The sequence below is a fragment of the Schistocerca gregaria genome, chromosome 3 (genome assembly GCF_023897955.1).
Source record: "Schistocerca gregaria isolate iqSchGreg1 chromosome 3, iqSchGreg1.2, whole genome shotgun sequence".
Lineage (NCBI taxonomy): Eukaryota > Metazoa > Arthropoda > Insecta > Orthoptera > Acrididae > Schistocerca > Schistocerca gregaria.
In genome coordinates, this window is record NC_064922.1 from 415,039,399 (window position 1) to 415,062,371 (window position 22,973).

Below are 22,973 nucleotides of genomic sequence, written 5' to 3' on the forward strand. Positions count from 1 at the left end.
ATTTTTCCCTCGTGAACGGAATATACCCCACTGTATGGAAAAGAAGCATAATTCGACCCATCCCTAAGATCGAAAACCCGCAACTGCCTAGTGATTACCGACCAATTAGCATACTGCCTGCTGTTTCCAAAGCACTTGAATATATTGTTTATGACCAAATCACTGAACACTTGCATGAATTCAGTCTATATGACAAATTTCAATCCGGTTTCCATAAACATCACAGCACAAACACTGCTCTAATTAAAGTAACTGATGACCTGAAATATGCCATCGACAATCGAAAGGCAACAATATTGACGCTACTGGACTTCAGCAAAGCTTTTGACACTGTTAACTTTGACATATTACTCAGAAAAATGCAACAGCTTAATTTCTCTGATAGTGCAATGAGATGGTTTGAAAGCTACTTAAAAGACAGACAGCACTGTGTTGTCTGCGCAAATGAAAAATCTTCCTGGAAACATGTTTCTGCGGGTGTGCCACAAGGATCAGTCTTAGGACCACTTCTGTTTTCTTTATATGTCAACGATATTTCGTCGGTTTTGTCCTCCTGTAAACATCATTTCTATGCCGACGACCTCCAGCTCTACCTAAGCGTCAGACCTGAAGACGTAAACACTGCAATCGCTCTGATGAATGATGATCTGTCTTCAGTAGTGACATGGGCGAAAAACCTGGGGCTTAAATTAAATGCAAAAAAGACGCAAGTAATCTTAATAGCCCATCAGAAATTAATAAGTTCAGATTTCCACAAACGGCTACCTCCTATTCTGCTCGAAGGTACTCCAATACCATATCAGAAAACAGTGAAGAACTTGGGTGTAACTTTGGACGAGCATCTCAACTGGGCGGAGAATACAGTCGCAGTGTGCCGAAAGACGTCTGCTTGTCTCTATGCTCTCAAAAAGTTTCGGAACATATTCCCACAGGACTTGAAACGCCAGCTCGTGCAAGCACTCGTTCTACCGAACCTCCACTATTGTGATGTGATTCAACAAGGCATGAGTAGTGAAAACAAAAGACGGCTAGAGCTAACCATGAATGCCTGTGTGCGTTACACCTGCAACATTCGCCGATATGATCATGTCAGTGCTTCATACTCCGAGCTAGGGTGGCTGCAGCCGGACAAACTGCGTGACTACCACACTATGTCTACTTCACCGACTCCTCATCGCGCAAGCACCCCAGTACCTAGCTTCAGAGATTAAAAACCTGCCATGCCATCATAATCGAAACACGAGGTCACTCTTATCTGGTATCCTAACTGTGCCCACTCACAAAACAAAAACTTTTGCAAACTCCTTCTCAGTTGCCGCTGTCCGCCTCTGGAACAAACTGTCCCTTACCTTGAGGAAAATTCAATCTCCTGTTGCTTTTAAGAAGAAGTTGAAGCATTTCCTACTATCATCCGCATAAAATTCTCCACAAAATTAATGTGCAAGGCCAATCCTCTCATCTGTCAAATAGCAAAGCTAGCGTCTCCTATCTTGCTCCTGAGATGCCTTCCTCTTCATCTATCTCTATTAGCCACGCAGTCTCCTTTTCCTTTATATTTTCCTTAATTATGTTTCATCATGTCTCTGTATTCTTCTCCTCCCTTCACCATGAGTCTCCCTCATACTCCCTGCTGCCAGCACTCCTATCTAAAATCTTTCTCTTCAATAATGTATTTTTCGAGGTGTACCTTTCTAATTGTTTATCTCACTTTTTGTATTAGATGTATTTTAACATGCCTACTAAAACATATGACTGTAAAATAAGTAGAATGCCTGGTTAGATGTAAGAGAGGGCCTGATGGCCCTAATCTTGCCAGGTTAAATAAATAAATAAATAAATAAATATATTAGCTGTGACGCTAAGCCACAATTCATTCAAAGGAAGGCATCTTTTGCTTCTGTCACAAACTGATGTGAAGAGACCTCTCTAATAAAACAAGCCTAGTCTTGTGAAGCTGCACTACAATCAAACATATCGCTCAATAATAAATGTTCTTGTGAAATGTAAAATACTTCGTTTATCACCACCATAGTTTCTGTATATTACTTTAACAATTATAAACAACTTTGCTGTTGCAACACCCCATTTTGACATTTCTGTGCCATGCAATTATGTGAACAGCAGCACATTGTTTACATAAACATCCACAATTCTTAACTAAATACTTCACAGACAAAATCTTTGAAGACCTGGCACTTACTGAGGTGAGACGAAGGTAAGGTTTTTCTATATCCTGGCATGTCCCCACAATTCTACAGGAGCTCAAGTCTGGGTCACCAGTTGAATCAACAAAATAAAGGTTATTTTGTATTGTTGTTGTTATAAGACTGAGAGGTTTCTTCTTCCGTTGAGGAGTATCCGTTGGTGAAGCAACTTCAGATTCCTTAAAATTAGAGCTGAAACGAGCTGCCCGTTGTTGCAGTCTTTCCGAACTACCAAAATCCTCGTTACCATTGAACTGAGAACCAAACTCGGAGTAGAAATGGCTTTTTGACCTGAAGACAGAAGCATAATATATAAGTTGAACATGATTGAGTTTATATAAAAACACAAAACTTTTATTACATAAATATAAACAATGTGAGCTAATGACAGTTATGCAATACATTTTAGACAAAACACACCTAAACAAAAGGAACAGCAGCAAGGTACACTGCCGAGACCTTTGTGTTTGTGTGTGTGTGTGTGTGTGTGTGTGTGTGTGTGTGTGTGTGTTACAATTTTGTCATAATATCATAGTAGACGAGGCACTAGCAGGGACATGCACTTTTACAACAGACCCTGCCCTGGAGTGAGGATTTTTCGTGGATTTCCCAGTAAACACACTTTTTCTGGTGAAAGTACATTTTTTCCTGTGTTAAGTGACAATATTTTTTCTCTTGGAGCTGTAAAACTTGTTAGTCCTTCAAATGGTAGTGACTTTATACACCGGCTTATAACTCCCCGATACTTTAGGAAACAAAACCTTGTTACTGCATATTTTAGTATTAAAGTATAAATATGAATTCCACCAAATACAACTTGGTTGCTCCCGAAGCACTGAAATCTAGATTGCAACACGCATTTATCAGCCAATCAAAGCTCATGGCACTTGATCTTGCCATTAAGTAGCACGAACACACGAATAGGAAAAGTTAAGACACACACACACACAGTACAGCTACAAGAAAAGCTAAATTTTAACACATAATGTTAGCCTTTTTTAGCGTGTGTCACCCTTTTGAGATAAGTCAAATACAAATGTGCCATAGAAACTTTATATAATGGCGCTATTGGCTGGTCTCATAGGTTCAAAATTTTTCAATGTGGCTGATTCTTAAAGTGTTAAGTTTTGAATGAGGATCAACTCTCCATGATACAACAGGGAGTATACGTGGACAAAGATAAAAGATTCCCAGATTTTTCCCGGAATTCCCAGTTAAAAGTATACTTCCTCTTGGGTGAAAATACACTTTTTCCGTGCTATGTGAGAGTATATTTTTCCTCGGAACTGCAAAAGTTATCAGTCTCTTGAATGGTTATGGTTTTATACACCACCGCAGAATTTCCCAGCACCTTAGCAAGAGAAACTCAGGTAGCAAAACACGTTTTGGGAATTTTCTGATGTGCAACGACATGTACACTGTGTTTTTGTATTACGAAAGTATAAATTCCACCAAACACCACATGGTACTTTCCGAAGCATTGAAATCGAGATTGTGATGTGCTTTTGTAAGCTAGTCACCGCTCACATCATGTTACCTCGCCAGCCGATAACAGCTGACATTCACAACATAGGACACGTGATGTAGTCAGCCAATAGCAACATCACTGTTAAGTAGCACAAACACACATATAGGGAAAGTTAATGGTTTAAATTAATATACGTCGTGTTGCCACAAGAAAAGAAAAGCTTTCACACGTGTTACACTTTAAGATACATCACACAAATGTGACAGTAAAATTTTTAATAACAACATAAAAGTCATATCTTCTGGGCTCTAAATTATTCTAAATCATCGTAGTGAGCGAGAGAGCTGATTTTTAAATGAGAGTCAAATGCTCTGATTTAAGAAATTCATCATACATTCTCAGATTTACTTTGAAAGTAACGGTTTTCAAACCACCATTCGCAAAATTTTCCTGCGACCTGTTACAAATAGGTTTGTTTCAGCAGTTGCCAGAGAGCACCAGATAACAAGCGTAACCGCACTTGCGTAGCTATGCAGGAAGCCCGTATGTTCGAACGTGTAAAACATTAAAAGACCTTACATAATGCAATAAACGAAATGAGACCTTAGAGGATACTCCAAGAGCACGAGAATTTCGTGCACCATACTATAATGCATAATTCAGCCGAAAGTGCACATTCGTATGTCCAGATCCGGATGTAAATTTTCTTTGGGTATGAGTACTGTATTATCTCATGTTTGGTTCTTTATTGTAGTATAATGCCATAGGTGCTAGAAGATGAAGACGTGCACTTGAAACACAGAGAACAGATGAAACTAGCCAACAGTGTGGAATTTAACGCTCTGTTTCAGATAAATTGACTGGCTCAGCGGGAAAGATTAATTAAAGTTTTTTTTGCAAAGTTAAGAATAACTTCTGTTCTGCAAGGCGATTAGGCTAATGATTGGCTGTCAGAAAGGGATTAGGCTAATGATTGGCTGTCGGAAAGGAGGGACAAAATATGAAACTAATAAGATATTTTAGCCTTCCGTAATTATGTAAACTTATTTTAATTGACTTGATAGCTCCTGGCCACTTTGAGGTGAGAGCAATAAACGAAAAGGAAACGGCAAACTCACTAAGTGTAAACACGGGTCACGTGAGACTACCCACCTCCCGATTACAACTTAATACTGCTCTACGGATCAGCTCTGGATCTCCGATATTTCCGAACCGGGGCAACAATACATAGTGGCGCCCCTCCTCCCTCGAGTGTTTAAGGTAGGGCGCCAAAAATTTTAAAAATCTACTTTTAAAACATATTTTGTAGTGCACATTTTTCTGAGGAGTCTGATACATAAAACACATTGTATTTCGCTCTGTGGAACTCAAAACGTGTAATGGGTGCCATCAAACTGTATTCAGGACAGTGGAAATTAAAATGTCCTGTTGTGTTTCTCCTGCTCTCAGTCGGCCAGTTTGACAAACTGCCCCTGTTGAAAAAAAACTCTCAATATACTGGATGGGATTATTTGTAACCGGGAGAACAGGAACTCTTCACAAAATTTGCACTCTTTATTGGCTGTTGGCTAATACCTTGATGTTTTGTGTGAAATAAAATTAAATATAGGATACATAAAACCAGTAAAGACAATAGACAAGCAAGACAGTACTCATTTCTTCAATCTTTAAGCCCTAGCATTGCTTTTCTCACTAACCTTAGTACAGCTTTACATGGCATGCTTTCCTTTTGGGAAAGAATCCATTAGCTCATCAAAGTTTGTTAAAGGTTTTGCTCCATCGTCTAATACTGAAAAAGCTATTAATACCTATGAATAGTACCCAAGACTGGTGTGCTTTCTCGATCTGATTACACGTATTTTGTCACTGTCTGCAAGATAACACGAAATAGGTCTGTCTAATATTGCAGCAATTGTAACACACACCGCCACTATTTTGACACAAATGGTCATTTTTATAACACGACATAATATAATCAAGAAGTACCCGACATAATATAATCACGAAGTACCAATATCAAATGCCTATTAGACTTACTACAAGCAAAAAGTTTCATGTTAGGTAATAGTCTCACATTTCATTCATACGCTCTAGCTTCTGAAGCACGAGATCGAAAAGTAGTAGTACAAATTTTTTATATAAATTTGGAATAGTCATATTCTTCCATATTTGTGTGATGTCCCTGTTGCTTCTCCTTCCTCGTTCTAACAAACAATCTTGTCATCATTAATTCTCTAACTGTTCCTGCCAGGGTTAAAACCTATTCTCCGGTTAACTTGACTAACCCTGCCACAATCACCGGTTTAGTTATCCCGAGTTTATTCTCCGGTTAGGTATTATTATGTGTTCGTACAACGTGTTTTCCGTGTTACTCCCAGAATAGAACTTAAGTGACTGCTAGATGGAGACTGTACAACTGGCCCTTAGCAGTGTAGCGTTCTGGCAAAAATTTTCTGCCAAAATTTCATTTTCTTGGTTATACTGAGAAGATAATACGTAATCTTTCTTACCTGTTATTCAACAGGGAAGCATTTCAAAATCATATGAATAATCGATAGACCGATGTGCGCTGGATACCAGGTGAAACAAGGTCTTCCCCCCCCCCCCCCTCTCCCAACAGAAAAAATTGCCGCCCAGGACAGACATCCCTGTTTGTCCCCCGACCTCTATATCCAGGCCCAGTGCACATGCATGAATCTTGACAGCTTAGGCACGCCAGTAAAATTTTTTCTGGGTAGCATCTGCAGCTAGAAGTAGGAGAAGGTACTACTCATCTGCGACTCTAAACTGCTCAGATGAATCTAATGCAAACAGTTGTGACGTCACGCTCATTGGAGGCAATTTGTTGTTATGAAGCATTGCATTGTCTTCCTAAAGCCGTCGACACCTTTTGCTGTTGGCAGACACTTGTGTGAGCACTTTGTTTCGTTGCTGTATATGGCGTATTTCATTGGCAACTTAGTTTAATTTTCGTCCCCCCCCCCCCCCCCCCTTCATGATTCATTGCTGCAGCATTATTCTGAAGTAGCGAGATACAGTAATATCCTTTGTTAGAGTACTGGTTCTTACCAGCCAATGTTACAAAAATAAATTGTAAACTAAAAGAATGAAAAATTCCCGGAATTCTAAAAAATTCCGTTTTCCCCGGATGAAAAAAATTCCTGGGTTTTTCCCAAATCGTATACACCCTGTATAAGAAATCCATTGCACATTCTCACACATAACGTAATTCATCTTGTGTAAAAAAAAATTCTTTCAATGTAATGCTTCTCAATCCACCACTCTCAATATTTTCCCACGACCTAACAAGGGCGCCACAGCGATCAGCCGAATGCGATGTTGCCTGTAATTAGTCATTCACCTTGTCCTCATTTGTCTTATAATTTAACTCCAAGCATTTACACAATTTACTCAATGTGTATACAGAAATGCTGTCAACAGCAGAACTATTGATTACGGTAACTCTTGTTATAAACTATATGAGCTAGTGTTAGTTTATATGAAATGACAAGGGAATGAGTATAACTGTACAACAGATTTGCCCTGCACACAAATTATAACACTGCAGCAGGTACATATGTTATTCTGTTTAGAAGTTAAAAACTGTAAAATGCATATAATTATTTCATAAATAACTCAAAATCTTAAGGAGCAGCTCACTGAATCACGACTGATCTCATCAGCAATTGTACTTCTATAGCACAAGCTTCAAAATGGTAATCACTGTGAAATCTGAAAGTGTATTTTGTATTATTTCTTAATATAAATGGCACCTCCAGCTTCCACTTCTCAGAGCAGTTTGTGGTCCCTGGATAACTTTACATTTTAATGTAAATTTCTTACTCAATGTGGACAAAGTGAGATGAAACAAAACTGCATAGCCATGCTTAATAAAGAAATGAATCACAGTCATATCGCATATTGCTAGTTGCAAGCAATCCATCTGATTGCCTGAGATTTCTACACTGACCAGAGATCAGCAACTGATCGTTTCAAGCTGCCCCCACAAGTGCAATCTACAAAGCAAGTGGATGCACAAGTGACTGAACACTGCGATCTGGCGCTAATGTGTGAGGCCCTTTAGAAACAAACAGTTGTGATGCCATGCTCATCAAAAGCAGTTTATTGTTATGAAGCACTGCATAGTCTTCATCCTAAAGCCTTTGAAACATTTTGCTGTTGGCAGACAGCAAAACGTGCACTGTGTTTTGTTGTTGTACATGGCACATTTTCTTTGCAATTGAAGTTTCATTCTGGTGTTATTCTGTCGTTTATGTCTTATTGCTGCAGTTATGAGTATCACTTCTTCCCAGACAAAAGGACAAAAATGTAACTGAAATCCAAAACAATGAGTAATTCCTGAAATTCTAAAAAAATTGAAGGTTTTTCCCAGCTATCCTGGTGCATATACACCCTGTCGAGCACTACACTGTCCCCTGCATCCATGTCACTTACTTTGTATTCTTTTAAGGGGCCCTTCTTATTTGTAAGGTCTGTTGAAACTATCCAATTCATAAATCACAAAGACAACCACATGACAAGAAAAGAAACAGAAGGGTACATATAGCTTTTCTCACTAAGCTTCCAATGCAACTGAAAAGGAAATTTTGCAATTCGTATCACCAATCCAACATATGGTAGTGAATTACATACTTGCGTGGAAATTATTCAAAAATATAGTCTTGCCAGAGCGCAATGGAGAAACAAATGTTGGAAATTACAAGGAGTGACAGGAAAACAACCTGATGAAGTGTACATGGAAATACTATGTAAACACACTGTATACATAAACTAAAAAACTAATGACGAACAATGGGATGAATGAACATTGTGAACTACATACAAAGTAAAGAAATTAAGAAGCATTATTACGAAGCCAAATGATTTAACATTACAATTTCTTAAGATCTGAATCTTGACATAATAAAATAACAATACCAACTGCATACAATTTTTATACCAATATGTTGCTATGCACTACACACAGCTCATGCTGAGAAACCTAGATTCTCAATCGCCTGTATTAATGTAATTTCTCATTCCTCCATCTTCTTCCCAGTTCACTTCACCTTATCAACAATTTAAATCTCTGCTCAACCTATTATTAATAATTTACAATTTTTCAGAATTGTATTTGTTCCTTTTCAATCTCTCATTCCAGCTTCTGTCCCCTACAAGTCCAGCCAGAAATCCTTGCTCAGTTACACCTATACCACTTAATAAAAACTGATCTCTACTGATATTTTACATTAACAGATCAAAACACCACCATCTAACAACTGTCACATTAAAGTGACCTAACAATAATTTTAACTTTCTGTAGCAGTTACTGAACAACAACACAACTACCAAAGATTCATCTGGGAAATTAATGTGATCCCACATTCTTTAGGATGACAAGTTTAAAAAATATATATTCTTTTTAATCTGAAAATTAAAGTAATAAATTTAGGGTACTATATTAAATAGTAAAAGCAAATGCAAACATAAAATATCACAAGTAGATTTCATTCAAATGCAACCAACTTTGTATCCAAAATGAACCACTTTTACATTTGTGATGGTTGGGAAACCTCACAGATTTTGTTAGTGGGCACCTCTGGAAACCATTTATTCTTGATAGTGCACATTAACGAATCAAATGTTATTTTTGCTGAGCACATGGACATTCTCATGGAATGGACTTTTGAATTGGCAAGAGGAAAAAGTGCTAACCATCAATTTTGGGAGGATGAAACTTATCAGATAGTCTGGTGTTTTCAAATGCACCACATCTGTTAACAAGTAGCACCATATGCATAACTAAGAAGTGTATTAAAAACAAAGATTCCAAGACTTACCAAGCGGGAAAGCGCCGGCAGACAGGCACAATGAACAAAACACACAAACACACACACAGAATTACTAGCTTTCGCAACCGATGGTTGTTTCTTCAGGAAACCCACATCCTTTCGTCTTTCCCTCTCCTTCCTGAAGAAGCAACCATCGGTTGCGAAAGCTAGTAATTCTGTGTGTGTGTTTTGTTCATTGTGCCTGTCTGCCGGCACTTTCCCACTTGGTAAGTCTTGGAATCTTTGTTTTTAATATATTTTTCCCATGTGGATGTTTCTTTCTATTTTATTTACATCATCATTAACTAAGAAGTGTTGTCTACAATATAATGGCATCATTATAAGCTACACTGTTCAGTGGAAATGTTGAGTCGCAAATGGGCACAACAAAATGACTGTCAAATAGTAACCTTCTGGCCAAAAAGGCCTTCATCTAAATTAGACAATGTGTGCGATCCCTCCCACACACACACACACACACACACACACACACACACACACACAAACGGAACTCACTCACACATGACCATAGAGCGAACCAGCCTGCCCTCTGCAGCCAGACTCTGTGGTTGTGTGTGCAAGTTGTGTTTGCTTGAGGGTGTATGTGTACATTGTCTAATTCAGATGAAGGCATTTTTGGCCAAAAGCTTACTTGTTTGACAGTCTTTTTGTTGAAACTTCCTGGCAGATTAAAACTGTGTGCCCGACCGAGACTCGAACTCGGGACCTTTGCCTTTCGCGGGCAAGTGCTCTACCATCTGAGCTACCGAAGCACGACTCACGCCCGGTACTCACAGCTTTACTTCTGCTAGTATCTCATCTCCTACCTTCCAAACTTTACAGAAGCTCTTCTGCGAACCTTGCAGAACTAGCACTCATTCTGGAAACATCCCCCAGGCTGTGGCTAAGCCATGTCTCTGCAGTATCCTTTCTTTCAGGAGTGCTAGTTCTGCAAGGTTCGCAGAAGAGCTTCTGTAAAGTCTGGAAGGTAGGAGACGAGATACTGGCAGAAGTAAACATGTGAGTACCGGGTGTGAGTCGTGCTTCGGTAGCTCAGATGGTAGAGCACTTGCCTGCGAAAAGCAAAGGTCCCGAGTTCGAGTCTCGGTCGGGCACACAGTTTTAATCTGCCAGGAAGTTTCATATCAGCACACACTCCGCTGCAGAGTGAAAATCTCATTCTGGAGTCTTTTTGTTGTGCCTATTTGTGATTCAACACACTATATGGTGAGCAGCAATCTATCTTTTACATAATATTGTCATTATTTCTACATCTACATCTACATCCATACTCCACAAGCCACCTGACGGTGTGTGGGTTTTCACTGTTTGATTTTGTCTACAATATAAACTGTTTTGCTTTGTTGTATCTGTATTCTTGTCTTTGGTTTTACTCCAATATAAGTTATAACACACTATATCAAAACACACTCTTCAGGATTAGCAATTATCCCACTGATCCCTTTATTTGAAACAGTAATACATGATAGCTGTTACAGGGGTGTGCAGGCAGTATCATACACTGTTGCCACTAACAGATTACAAGAAAGTACACCCATTGTGGCAAGGAGCAGTATTAGGTACAGTGAAGGTACTAAGGAACTTAAGTATGACGTAAGCAAATATGACATGCAATAAGACTAGAGGTGACAGCGCCAGTTTTCAAAGCATATGCATTTTTCTAGGGAGAGCTATAAGGATAAATAATGGTCAAATGTGGCATTCACACCAGTTATCAGGGTACACTTTGGCTCGGTATTGCCAGTTATAAGGGTACACCTTGGCTGGAGCATAAAGTATGGGACAGACTGACCACACACTGGCACTATTACTAAGAGTTCTCTCTTATTCTCTGCACACAACTCTCACAGCTGCATTCTTATGTGCACGTCACTTCAATACCATTAATTTTTGCCACTAATGGATTATAAGAAACTACACTCATACGTATTTAACTGCAGACGCTTTTTTCTTAGAAGATTAAACAATAAACATCATAGCCTCTGATACAATATAAAAATATTTAAATTTCAATAAGAAAAACACAAATTCAAGGACAGAACCAGACAATATCTTTACAAAGTTCGCTCTTTGGTGCAACACAAATCATAATACTCCTACATGCTGTGTTCACAATTAATTGCTGTGCACATTATGTTTAAAATGTACACATGTTTAAAATGTTATGACTACTCTTCCTGAAGATAGAGCATCCCTTGTCGCATTGCAGGTGCACGACTCAGTATGTAAGCAGAGCACAGACATATGGGGAATAAAACTAGTGATGACAGTGTCTGCAAATGGAGAAAGCCATTGGAATCATCGATTCTGCCAAAGGTTGTTACGGCCTGCCACATGGTAGCAAGCTCCTGAAAATGGCAAAAATTGTCACCTGTTCACAGGCCGTTATCGTGAGTATCTATGGGAAGGGGTTGGCAGGGTGTGAAACCACATAGGATACTAGGTGTTTGGCTTCTAGGTCTCTTAACACATCTCTGATATTACTCTTCTCAGTGAAGCACAATATGTGATGCTCTGGCAGATCTAACAGAGTACTATGTTGGTGCAGGCAAATGTGTTCTTGAGCACATCATTCAGTCCAACTTGTTGAACACAGGGCTTTACCAAAAACGTACAAAGGACTTGTTGAGTCCATGCCATGCACATAGCTACAGACGTGTTCCCTGCATTCTGTGCTGAGAGATGGCATTCTGGCCGATATGCTGTATTTATCATTCAATTTTTCAAAAACTATTGCCTGAAAAAATCTGATTTTTGCACATCTTATCATCCGGTATCTTCACTTGATAAAGAACTGAATTCCTTTTCATTATCTGTCATACATACTGCACCGCATCAAATTAAGAAAAACACTGCATGCAATTTTAAAGAGTCTGCAGAGGTAGAAACACTAAGTGTAACCTGTGCATATGGTCAATTTTAGCTCTTACACTGCAGGAAATGAAATGTACATAAGATATTGAGATTTCATTTAAAATTGTGAGCAGAACAATATCTCATTTTCTTCTCAAGTTATTGGGTTTTATACCCGATGAACGGTAGCACGATGTGCCCATTTAATTTCTTGTGTTTCACAAATCGTGGTCATAACAATTGTCACATCTCAAACAAAACAGGGTACTGAAATGAGGTTTTTTGCAAATATAGGCATATGTGTTGTATGATAAATATTCGAGGATTCTTAATTCACTGAGATACAGAAGTAATTCGTCTGAAGCATTGAGAAGTCAGCAGTGCAGGACACACACAAACATCTATAGTACTGCAAGAAAACCCAAGCAGCGGACATATACACATCCACAGTATTTGGAGAATGGTGTGGTTGGGCGTGTATACACGTCTGTAGCAGCGAGAGAGTTAAGAAAGTTGTCATAATCTTTTGACTCATTAGTGTAAACACAGTATCAGTAATATAAATGAAGCAAATGCATTAGTAATTTAGACTTACAGTTTATTATTTTGTTTAGCTTTTCCTATTTTTCCTTTATTTAAGTTTCTGTTCTTCATATTCAACCTATCAGCAATACGAGCAGTTGCACGAACTTTGGATGTAACCTTCAGTGACTTGAAGTTGTCATCACTACTTGAGGAGCTCCCACTAAAACAATAACAATAAAAAACATGATATAGAGTATAACCAATTTAAACTACCATTAACCTACTGGATAGCCTTCAGACTAACTTCTACACTATGAAGTGGGGGACATACAAAATAGAGGCTTTTTCGCCATCAATGTGGATTCTAAAATTTAGCATGATAAACCCATTCACTCAAACCACAACACCCTGAACTACAGTTTCATCAGAATTCTACCTTTCAGTAACATTGGAACATTTTTATCCTAAAGTACGCCAGAATTTCTTCTCTGGGAGAAGTTTATACCAGTATAATTTGTACCTCTTCCTTTTCCATCACTCATAGCAAGAAAGTTGAATGCTTATTCATCTCTGAGCTTAACTTTCTTTAATTTTACCACAATATGTACAAACTCCTGTACAAAAGAAGAAGCATTTTCTTATTAAGGCACTATGTCTCAGTTCACATTTATAATGGTACTATGATGGCCAAATCTCAATTTCAAACAATCTCATTTTGTTATGTTTGGAAACAGTGATAAAGCCTCATTACTCTTCCAATTAATCACACCTTAGTTCATGTATTGTATCTTAATTCACTTGCAACAACACCCATAAATATGAATAATTAAGCCAACATATGAATGGTGGTAACACGCGAATTTTTCCCCGGACGGCATGCACCTCTACTGTATGGTTAAATGATGATGGCATCTTACTGGGTAAAATATTTTGGAGGTAAAATAGTCCCACACTCAAATCTCTCAGCGAGGACTACTCAGGAGGTCGCCTTTACCAGGAAAAACAAAACTGGCGTTCTATTGAACGAAGTATGGAACTTCAGATACCATAATCCGGCAGCTACATTAGAAAATTTCAAAAGGGAAATGGATAGGTTAAAGTTAGATATATTGGGAGTTAGTGAAGTTCAGTGGCAGGAGGAACAGGACTTCTGATCAGGTGAACACAGCGTTATACATACAACATCAAATAGAAGTAATACAGGACTAGGTTTAATAGTGAATAAAAACAATAAAAAAAATGGAACGTGGATAAGCTACAATGAACAGCGTACTGAACACAATGAGATTTTCACTCTACAGCAGAGTGTGTGCAGTTATGAAACTTCCTGGCAGATTAAAACTGTGTGCCGGACCGAGACTCTAACTTGGGACCTTCGCCTTTCGCGGGCAAGTGCTCTACCAACTGAGCTACCCAAGCACGACTCACGCCCCATCCTCACAGCTTTACTTCTGCCAGTACCTTGCCTCCTACCTTCCAAACTTTACAGAAGCACACTCCGCTGTAGAGTGAAAATCTCATTCTGGAAACATCCCTCAGACTGTGGCAAAGCCAAATCTCCACAATATCCTATCTTTCAGGAGTGCTAGTTCTGCAAGGTTCGCAGGAGAGCTTGTGTAAAGTTTGGAAGGTAGGAGACGAGGTACAGGCAGAAGTAAAGCTGTGAGGACAGGGCGTGAGTCATGCTTGGGTAGCTCAGCTGGTAGAGCACTTGCCTGCGAAAGGCAAAGGTCCCGAGTTCGAGTCTCGGCCCTGCACACAGTTTTAATCTGCCAGGAAGTTTCAGCATAGTGAAAGCTCTATTGTAACACAGAAGACACGAAGTCTACATCCACAACACAGTAGTATGAGTTTATATGACAACAAGCTCCACAGATGAAGAGAGAGAAATGAAAATTTAATAGTCATGGGGGACTGGAATTTGGTAGTAGGTGAAGGAGGAGAAGGAATAGAAGCAGTAGGTGAATATGGATAGGGGGAGGAGGGGGGTGAGGGCAGGAATGAAAGAGGAAGCTGCCTGGTAATATTTTGCTTACACTCTATTTAAGAATCATGAAAGAAGGTCGTATATAAGGAAGAGACCTGGAGACACCAGGTTTCCAATTGAAAATATAATGGTAACCAGGTTCTAAATTGTAAGACATTTCTAGGGACAGATGTGGTCTCTGACTGCAATTTGTGTGTTATGAACTGTAAATGCAAACTGAAGGAACTGCAAAAAGGTAGGAATTTAAGGAGGTGGGGACTGGATAAACAAAGAACTAGAGGTTATAGCGTGTTCCAGAGGGAGCATTAGAGAAGGATTGACAAGAAGTGGGGAAGGGAATACAGAAGAAGAATGGGTAGCTTTGAGAGACGAAATAGTGAAGGAAGCAGAGGATCAAATAGGTAAAAACATGAGGGCTACCAGTAGTAGAAATCCTTGGGTAACACAAGAGATACTGAATTTAACTGATGAAAGGAGAAAATATAAAAATGCAATAAATGAAGCAGGCAAAATGGGGATAAAAACTTCTAAAAAATGAGATTGACAGGAAGTGCAAAATGGCTGAGAAAGAATGGCTAGAGGACAAATGTAAGGATGTAGAAGCATATATCACTAGGGGTAAGATAGACACAGTCTACAGGAAAATAAGAGAGACCTTTGGGGAAGAGAGAATCACCTCTACGAATACCAAAAGATCACATGGAAAACCAGTCCTAAGCAGTGAAGGAAAAGCAGGAAGGTGGAAGGTCTATACAGGGAGATATGCTTTATGACAATATTATGGAAATGGAAGAGAACGAGGATGAAGATGACATAGGAGATACACGGCATGAAGAATTTGACAGAGCACTGAAAGACCTAAGTTGAAACAAGGCCTCAAGAGTAGACAACCTTCCATTCGAACTACTGATAGCCTCGGGAGGGTCAGCCATGACAAAACTCTTCTATCTGGGAGCGAGATGTATGAAACAGGCAAAATACCATCAAACTTCAATAAGAATGTAGCAATTCCAATTCCAAAGAAAGTCTGTGCCGACAGGTGTGAAAATTACTGAACTATCAGTTAATATGTCACCGTTGCAAAACACCAACATGAGTTCTTCACAGAAGAAGAATGGAAAAACTGGTGGAAGCAGACCTCATGGAAGATCAGTTTGGATTCTGGAAAAATGTAGGAATATGCGAGGCAATACTGACCTCACGACTTATCTTGGAAGATGGGTTAACAAAAAGCAAATCTACATTTATAGTATTTGTAGACTTAGAGAAAGCTTTTGATAATATTGACTGGAATACTCTTTCAAATTCTGAGGGTGGCAGGGGTAAAATATAGATAACAAAAGGCTATTTACAATTTGTACAGAGATCAGATGGCAGTTATACGAGTTGAGGGGACATGAAAGGGAAGCAGTAGTTGAGAAGAGATGTGAGAAAGGGTTGCAGCAAATCCTGGATGTTATTCAATCTGCACATTGAGCAAGCAGTAAAGGAAACAAATTAAAAATTTGGAGTAGGAATTAAAGTCCAGGGGAAAAAAATAAAAACTTTAAGGTTTGCTGAGTACATTGTAATTCTGTCAGAGACAGCAAGGGACTGAGAAGAGCATTTGAAAGAAATGGACAGTATCTTGAAAGGAGGATATAAGATGAACAACAACAGTAAGCCAAGGACAATGGAATGTAGTTGAATTAAATCAGGTGATATTGAGGGAATTAGATTAGGAAATCTGCACAATTATCCTCTGTGGGCTGCAGAAAACAATCAGGCAATGGGTAAGGCATCTCATTAGCACTGGTTCAGCATCAATGTGTAGGCAAGGATTCTTGGCGACCACGTACTTTGACAGATTATCATTCCTCAAGGATGCCCTGTAGCAAGGCCAGCTAGATCACCAAGCTTACATCCCCTTGATTTTTACCTCTTGGTGCAACCGAGAAGTGCTGTGTATGCTGAACCAGGTCCTAATGAGCAGACCCTTCATGAGCATGTTCAAGCCGGACAGAGGCTGGAACATGCAAAACAGTGCGGCAATCCATAATGCAACATGGTCAATGTGTGCACAGCATCCCATAGAGGCCACTTTAAACATCTGTTGTGACATGAATACAGTGCAGCTCTGTACTGTGTTTCGAGGCGATCTGTTGTCACTGCATGCACGCTGTCCATTTCCAGGCACGTGTGAATATAGGCCGTTTTTCTTCCATTTACAGCCATGGATTCATGCCTGCAGTTTTATTAATGTTCGCCTTTATAGAGTGTACCATGAAAGGGAATGTCACATATGGGTAATTTCTTAACCACTTGGGTGCAGGAACACTTTATAGTTCATTAAAATTTAAGAAATATTTTGTCTTTCTCAGATTCAAATAATTAAATTCAGTCATACCATTTCGTGTACATTAATAACATTTGAATTGAATAGTAGGTCTTCAACCTCTAAAATGTATGTGATCTTTCTTGAGTTTTACGTTGACTTCTGTGCAATTTATATGCTAGAGAACAGTAGAAATTTATGCAAATTTTGCAGAAACACCTAAAACCACAAAATTTACCTTTTTTAGCTATGTGACACAAAATATTGCATTTCCTCAACCCCTGTGTTAAATATAAGAGCAGCAGTTAACTAATATTGGTGACTGGCAGTTACAGAGTGTCGCAACTGAATCTTTATTCATTCTTATGGCTGAAGTCCATGTGTAATAATAAAATGACCATTTACCAGAAAGAACTGATACTACAGATGGGACTTCAGACAAAAATAACATATTTCCAACAAATGATTCTCCATTATCACTTTCATTCAATCACAACACTTTTCCAATACTTTTGCAAAATAAGTTATACAAAAAGGACACCACCTCTGCTAACATGTGAATCAACACTGCACTGCCAACTGCAGTCCAGGACACACAAAGCATACTAATGCCAATGTCGTCACATATGATAGATGGAAGAATTTAAACAATGCTGCACAAAGAGTACAATAGCTTCTTAAATTACATACAATGGCTTCTCCAACTCTTGACCAATTATTACCTTTTAACCAACCTAGATTGGTGGATACACTACAGATCATCCTATCGAAGTGTCAATTAACCAGCACACACACTCAAAAATGTCATTTGCATAAGTGGCTAAAAATGAATCAACAGAAGACCAGAGTAGGTAAGTTGGCAGCAAATTTGTGTGGACTACACATGTATGCCCTAAATCTTACAAAACGGTCATTGAAAACCCAACACACTGTCATGATATAAGTGGTAACCTCAGAGAGGTCATTGGTTAGCACAATTACTTCATTTAACACTGTATCACTGTAATTAAGCCACCAACTTCCCTGCTCATCTTCAGCAATATTAAATTTAGCAAATAGATTCAAACTGACCTCCTCCTCCTCCGCCTCACTGGGCTCTTGCTTCGAGAACTGTCTCTTGATCGTGACCTGTTCCTGCGGCTTTTCCCAGAGGGTGAGTGGGACTTCGACCTAGAACGAGACCTGGACCTCGAGTGGGATCTTGACCGAGATCGTGAACGGCGTTGGTTTCTGTAGCATCGAGCTCCCAACCTTGAACCGAGGGCTGCTGACAGATTCGGTTTCTTACCCCGACCAATTGGAGTCATTTTAACAGTTGGTGTCACATTGGAATCTGGTGTTGTAGGAAAAGTCTTCTTGAGCTCTACATTTCTCTCAGTATGGATGCTAGGAAAGTCAAACATTTATGTTGAACATTAGTATGCAAACAACATTTTGTACTCAGGGAACTTTGAGAGTACCACATTTTAAACATCTTTAACGATACATCATAAATGCAATCAACTGCCTAATGGAAAATACTACATATTGCTAATGTGTGCCACCTTTACCTTGGTAATGGCTCAACATCCCAGTTCTTCGTCCATAAAGTCCCTTCACTAGCAGCTCTTGTAATTTTACCTTTCAAGATTATCTCAACTCTATCTTTGTCTACTGTTTCAATGCACTGATCATAACATCGATTTATATAGTTCCTGAAATGTAAAAGCCAAATTATTATATTCTCCTGCTGAATGCAACATACATTACAGGGCAGTTTTGAAGGGTGTATATTTTTAACATTATTGAAAATATGGCATTGGTATGAACATTAACAGAGGTAGCCAATAGTGGCATATACCCTGCAATAAAAAATCGGTTGTACAGAGTCATGTTAAGTCGTCTGATTTTGAAATGTTGCCATTTGCGTGTGATGATATGTTCCTTCCAACCACTATTTTTAAAATGCCTCTTTTGCCAGGCAAGACGTATTACCTTTCTGCAAAATTCTACACACACACACACACACACAAATGGTCATTTTCTAATCATTTTCTTTGTACTGGAATGAAATCAGAGCCCTTTCTGAGTCATGCTCAGCCTCCATTCTCGTCACGTATTACTACCACTGTATTTTTTTTATCTTCCAACTATAATTTCTTTGATAATTCATACTTGTTGCTATCCTGACATCTACAACGCTCGTTCCAGAAGTTCTAACCCCTCCCCTCCCCCTTCCAGTTGCCCAGCAGCAACATTTCTGCTCTGTAGCAGCAACTGTTTCTGCAACTGCTCTGTGTATATATAGTTATTTACCAATATCTCTCTCACTGACGTAAGAATTTTGATACTTTTGTCCACTGTTTAAATTATTTTGTTATTTCCTGGCTTTTTTGTCTTTAAACGAAACTCCCAAGGTACCTCCATTTCTTATACCCTGTTCAAATTCTTATATCTTAGCTATTTTCTCTTCCCACTTTTAACCCACGTTTAATGACATTTATAACCTCATCTCATTCAGAATACTCTTTCAACTAGTTCAATATCTACCTTTATGAACTTCTTGCATATTAGTAGGACACAATGACAAAGAGCACATTCCTGTTTCAAATCTGTGGGAAATGTATATGGCATTAACTATGGAACTGAAACTGCCAAGGAATATAGTGCAGATCAGAAATGTGTTACATTTCACTCCCTCTACATTAACAAATCTTAAACCAAACAATTATTTTCATGCAAATTACTTTTAAATCTCTTACAGTTCAGTCACACAAAGAGCACATTCCTGTTTCAAATCTGTGGGAAATGTATATGGCATTAACTATGGAACTGAAACTGCCAAGGAATATAGTGCAGATCAGAAATGTGTTACATTTCACTCCCTCTACATTAACAAATCTTAAACCAAACAATTATTTTCATGCAAATTACTTTTAAATCTCTTACAGTTCAGTCACGAATTAAGATACTCAATCATACGGAAGAACCGGAGACATATTTAAACAGTTAATTTTTAATACTTCTGAATGGAGGAACCATGTCTTAAAATGTGTTGTGGAAGAAATTTTAACATAATTATACATGAATTGGAAAAATAAATCACATGCACAAGAGTTTTATAAATTCTGCAGTAACTAATTACGATTTCTGTAAATATGCTATCAGAAATTGACATAAATGGTTTCAAGGGGTAGACAAACAATTACATAATAATTTGTGGTTTAGCAGTTAAATTTAAAAGAATACTCACTTTAGAGACTCCGGCCATTCACCTGTTATGACAGACTGAGCAGTTCGTGCGAGTGCTTCCATATACTGGTGTGTCTCTGCGTGGTTTACAGCAGCAGATGCCCGCTCCTGTAGTGTTTTAGAAACAGAAAAGGGTTTTCCAGAATCTTCTTCTGCAGCCGCATTTGTTACCTCGGCCTCATCTGATGACTTTTCACGCATTGCTGACGGGGGCGCCGGTTCAGGAGGCAAAGGAGGAAACAGCGGTGTATTGTCGCCTGGAGGAAGAGGGGGAGGATGTATCATTAGGCCACCTGGTGAACTGGGCATAAAGTTTTCACTGAGAGAATTGTTAAGGTTTTGTGCATTCTTCTTATTTTTATTCTTACGCTTCTTCTTGCTTGCTCCACTGTTATTGAACGGCTTGAAACCAATCCCGGGCTTTTTATTTGGAAGACTAAATTTTATGGGACCATATGCTGCAAAGAAAAGTTCTTATCACCCTGTAATTCATGTGACAAGACAAAATAACATGCTCAAATACTAACAAAATTACAAATTGTGAGGTGAAGTACTACAGTAGTAATTGTAAACATTAGCTTCAATGCAACTGAATGGCTACATACTCGTGTTTCCTGGTTGATTGTAGAACTGAGGTGATCTGGATGTGACAGCTGAGGCTGGTGGTGTTGGCAAAAGATAGTTCTGGTTAGCAGGTGGAGGAGGACCAGGAGGAAGTGGTGGCATTTCATTGCGCTGGCCACAAATATTTTCATCTGGTGATGCCTGACCACCTGGTGTACCACCTTGATTCTCCTCTTGCCGAAAATCTAACAAAATCAATTATTAAGTGTTAAAGTTACATGAGCACATGCCTGAACTGTAATCATACACTTTATTTTGTAAGTCATTATCCCTTTTTCTCAACATATATTAATGTACAAGTACGGATGACATATCATTAGAAAGGTTTTTTAACAGGCCTCTGACATTGCACTAGATGTTACTATGTGTGGTAAATTTTAACATAGAAGAGACTTAACTCTTGTACCTATATTTTACAAAGCTAACTTACAAATAAACGAAAAAAAAAATCCCTTTTCACATTATGTTATTTCAAATTTATTTGTTTTAAAGTACTTATTAACTGGATAATTTGTTTACTGACAATCATATTACTCATTGCCACCCTAAATCGCAATTTACTCATTGCCACTATGGCCCAATGTGCTTAAGTAAAGTACGAAATGCTACTAGATTCTCAAAATACAGTTAGAGGTTACTGTGGTCTTAGTGATGTACCAGGTAAAAAGGGAACATTACATTCTACTTTATATGTTTTACATTTATTTACTTCTTTGTATTTTAACTCGTCATTAAACTTCTATTTGACAACAGGGAAATGTAAATATAAGGTCAAAAGTTAGTAACTACAAGCAACTGACAACAGTCAAATAGTGTCGTGCGGCAAATTACGTTTGCTTTACTTCTTTTATTTTATGTTTGTATTTGCTCATTAATTATCAACTTTTATCTACAATGGGATAGTGTAAATACTACTGTCATATACAGTAACTAACAAGCTTACAATGCTAAGGAGAAGGACATTACAAGCTGTCAGAGGGTTAAAGGGGCAGCTACAACTCAAACACCTGCTCAGAGAAAAAGGTGACATTCCCACAACTACCCTTATCCCAAAAACTACACTTATTCCAAATAATGTCATTATATAAAACTATGAAAGTATGAAAACTTCACAATTCCCCTTGTGGGGAAAAATATGAAGGTACTTTTTAAGTTCATTGACTCTGTCACTGTTAAGAGTAAAACGCAGTTACAAAATAAAACACCACCACGAAATAATAATTTGAATTTTTTTTTAGTCATCAAGAATGTAGAAAAACACATAAATGCCTCCATAAAAAGGGCAATTAATGTGTAAATACGAATCTGGGCCACCACTATCTTGTTAGAAAAGTAAACATATAGTTCTCACATACTGCATATCTGCTGATAATGTGTTGAAAGGCGCGGAGCAAGTAAAATACAATGTTCCTGCGTTAAAAAAAAGAGGGGAAAAAAGACTTGTGCGTAACGTCTAAGAGTTTATATAAAAATAAAATATATCTGTAAGGGAGGATGACATAGCAACATATCAAATGTTTATAGTTTTTTTTTTTTTTTTTTTTTTTTTTTTTTTTTTTTTTTGTGTCTATGTATGTGGGTTGTTACATTCACATAAAGTTACAATAAAATTAAGACAAAAATCACAGCAGGTTATGGGCCCAGAGCAATAAGGAAATAGAAAAGCTAAAAAATAGAAGGCATGAATAAGGAAGAAAAACAGTTAAAGATGTTTCAAGAAAACTAAGAATTTCGTGATATACAAGTGCTTAAAGACAGTAGTACATTCAATCTATGGGATGTTGAAATTAGAATATTATTTAATACGCAAGACCTGTGTGATATTGTGGATGGGACTGAAACACTGGAAAACTGCAAAAATTTAGAAAAACAGAAAAAATGGCAGAAAATGTACAGTAAGGTAAAACATTTTATA

The 22,973-nt window shown here is 38.3% G+C and overlaps 1 protein-coding gene across 4 annotated transcripts in view; it reads right to left on the reverse strand.

Moving 5' to 3' along the window:
* LOC126355092 (leukocyte receptor cluster member 8) overlaps window positions 1-22,973 on the reverse strand; it is a 69,764-nt gene that overhangs the window by 21,066 nt on the left and 25,725 nt on the right. For 3 of the 4 annotated variants that reach the window (XM_050005285.1, XM_050005286.1, XM_050005287.1), the window contains exons 5-10: window positions 21,040-21,243; window positions 20,436-20,892; window positions 18,754-18,897; window positions 18,275-18,589; window positions 12,973-13,122; window positions 2,201-2,495 (exon numbers count right to left, since the gene is read on the reverse strand). In XM_050005285.1, the coding sequence (XP_049861242.1) occupies window positions 2,201-2,495; window positions 12,973-13,122; window positions 18,275-18,589; window positions 18,754-18,897; window positions 20,436-20,892; window positions 21,040-21,243 (1,565 nt within the window). The remainder of the gene's footprint in view (window positions 1-2,200; window positions 2,496-12,972; window positions 13,123-18,274; window positions 18,590-18,753; window positions 18,898-20,435; window positions 20,893-21,039; window positions 21,244-22,973) is intronic. The other variant, XM_050005288.1, reaches the window with a different exon arrangement.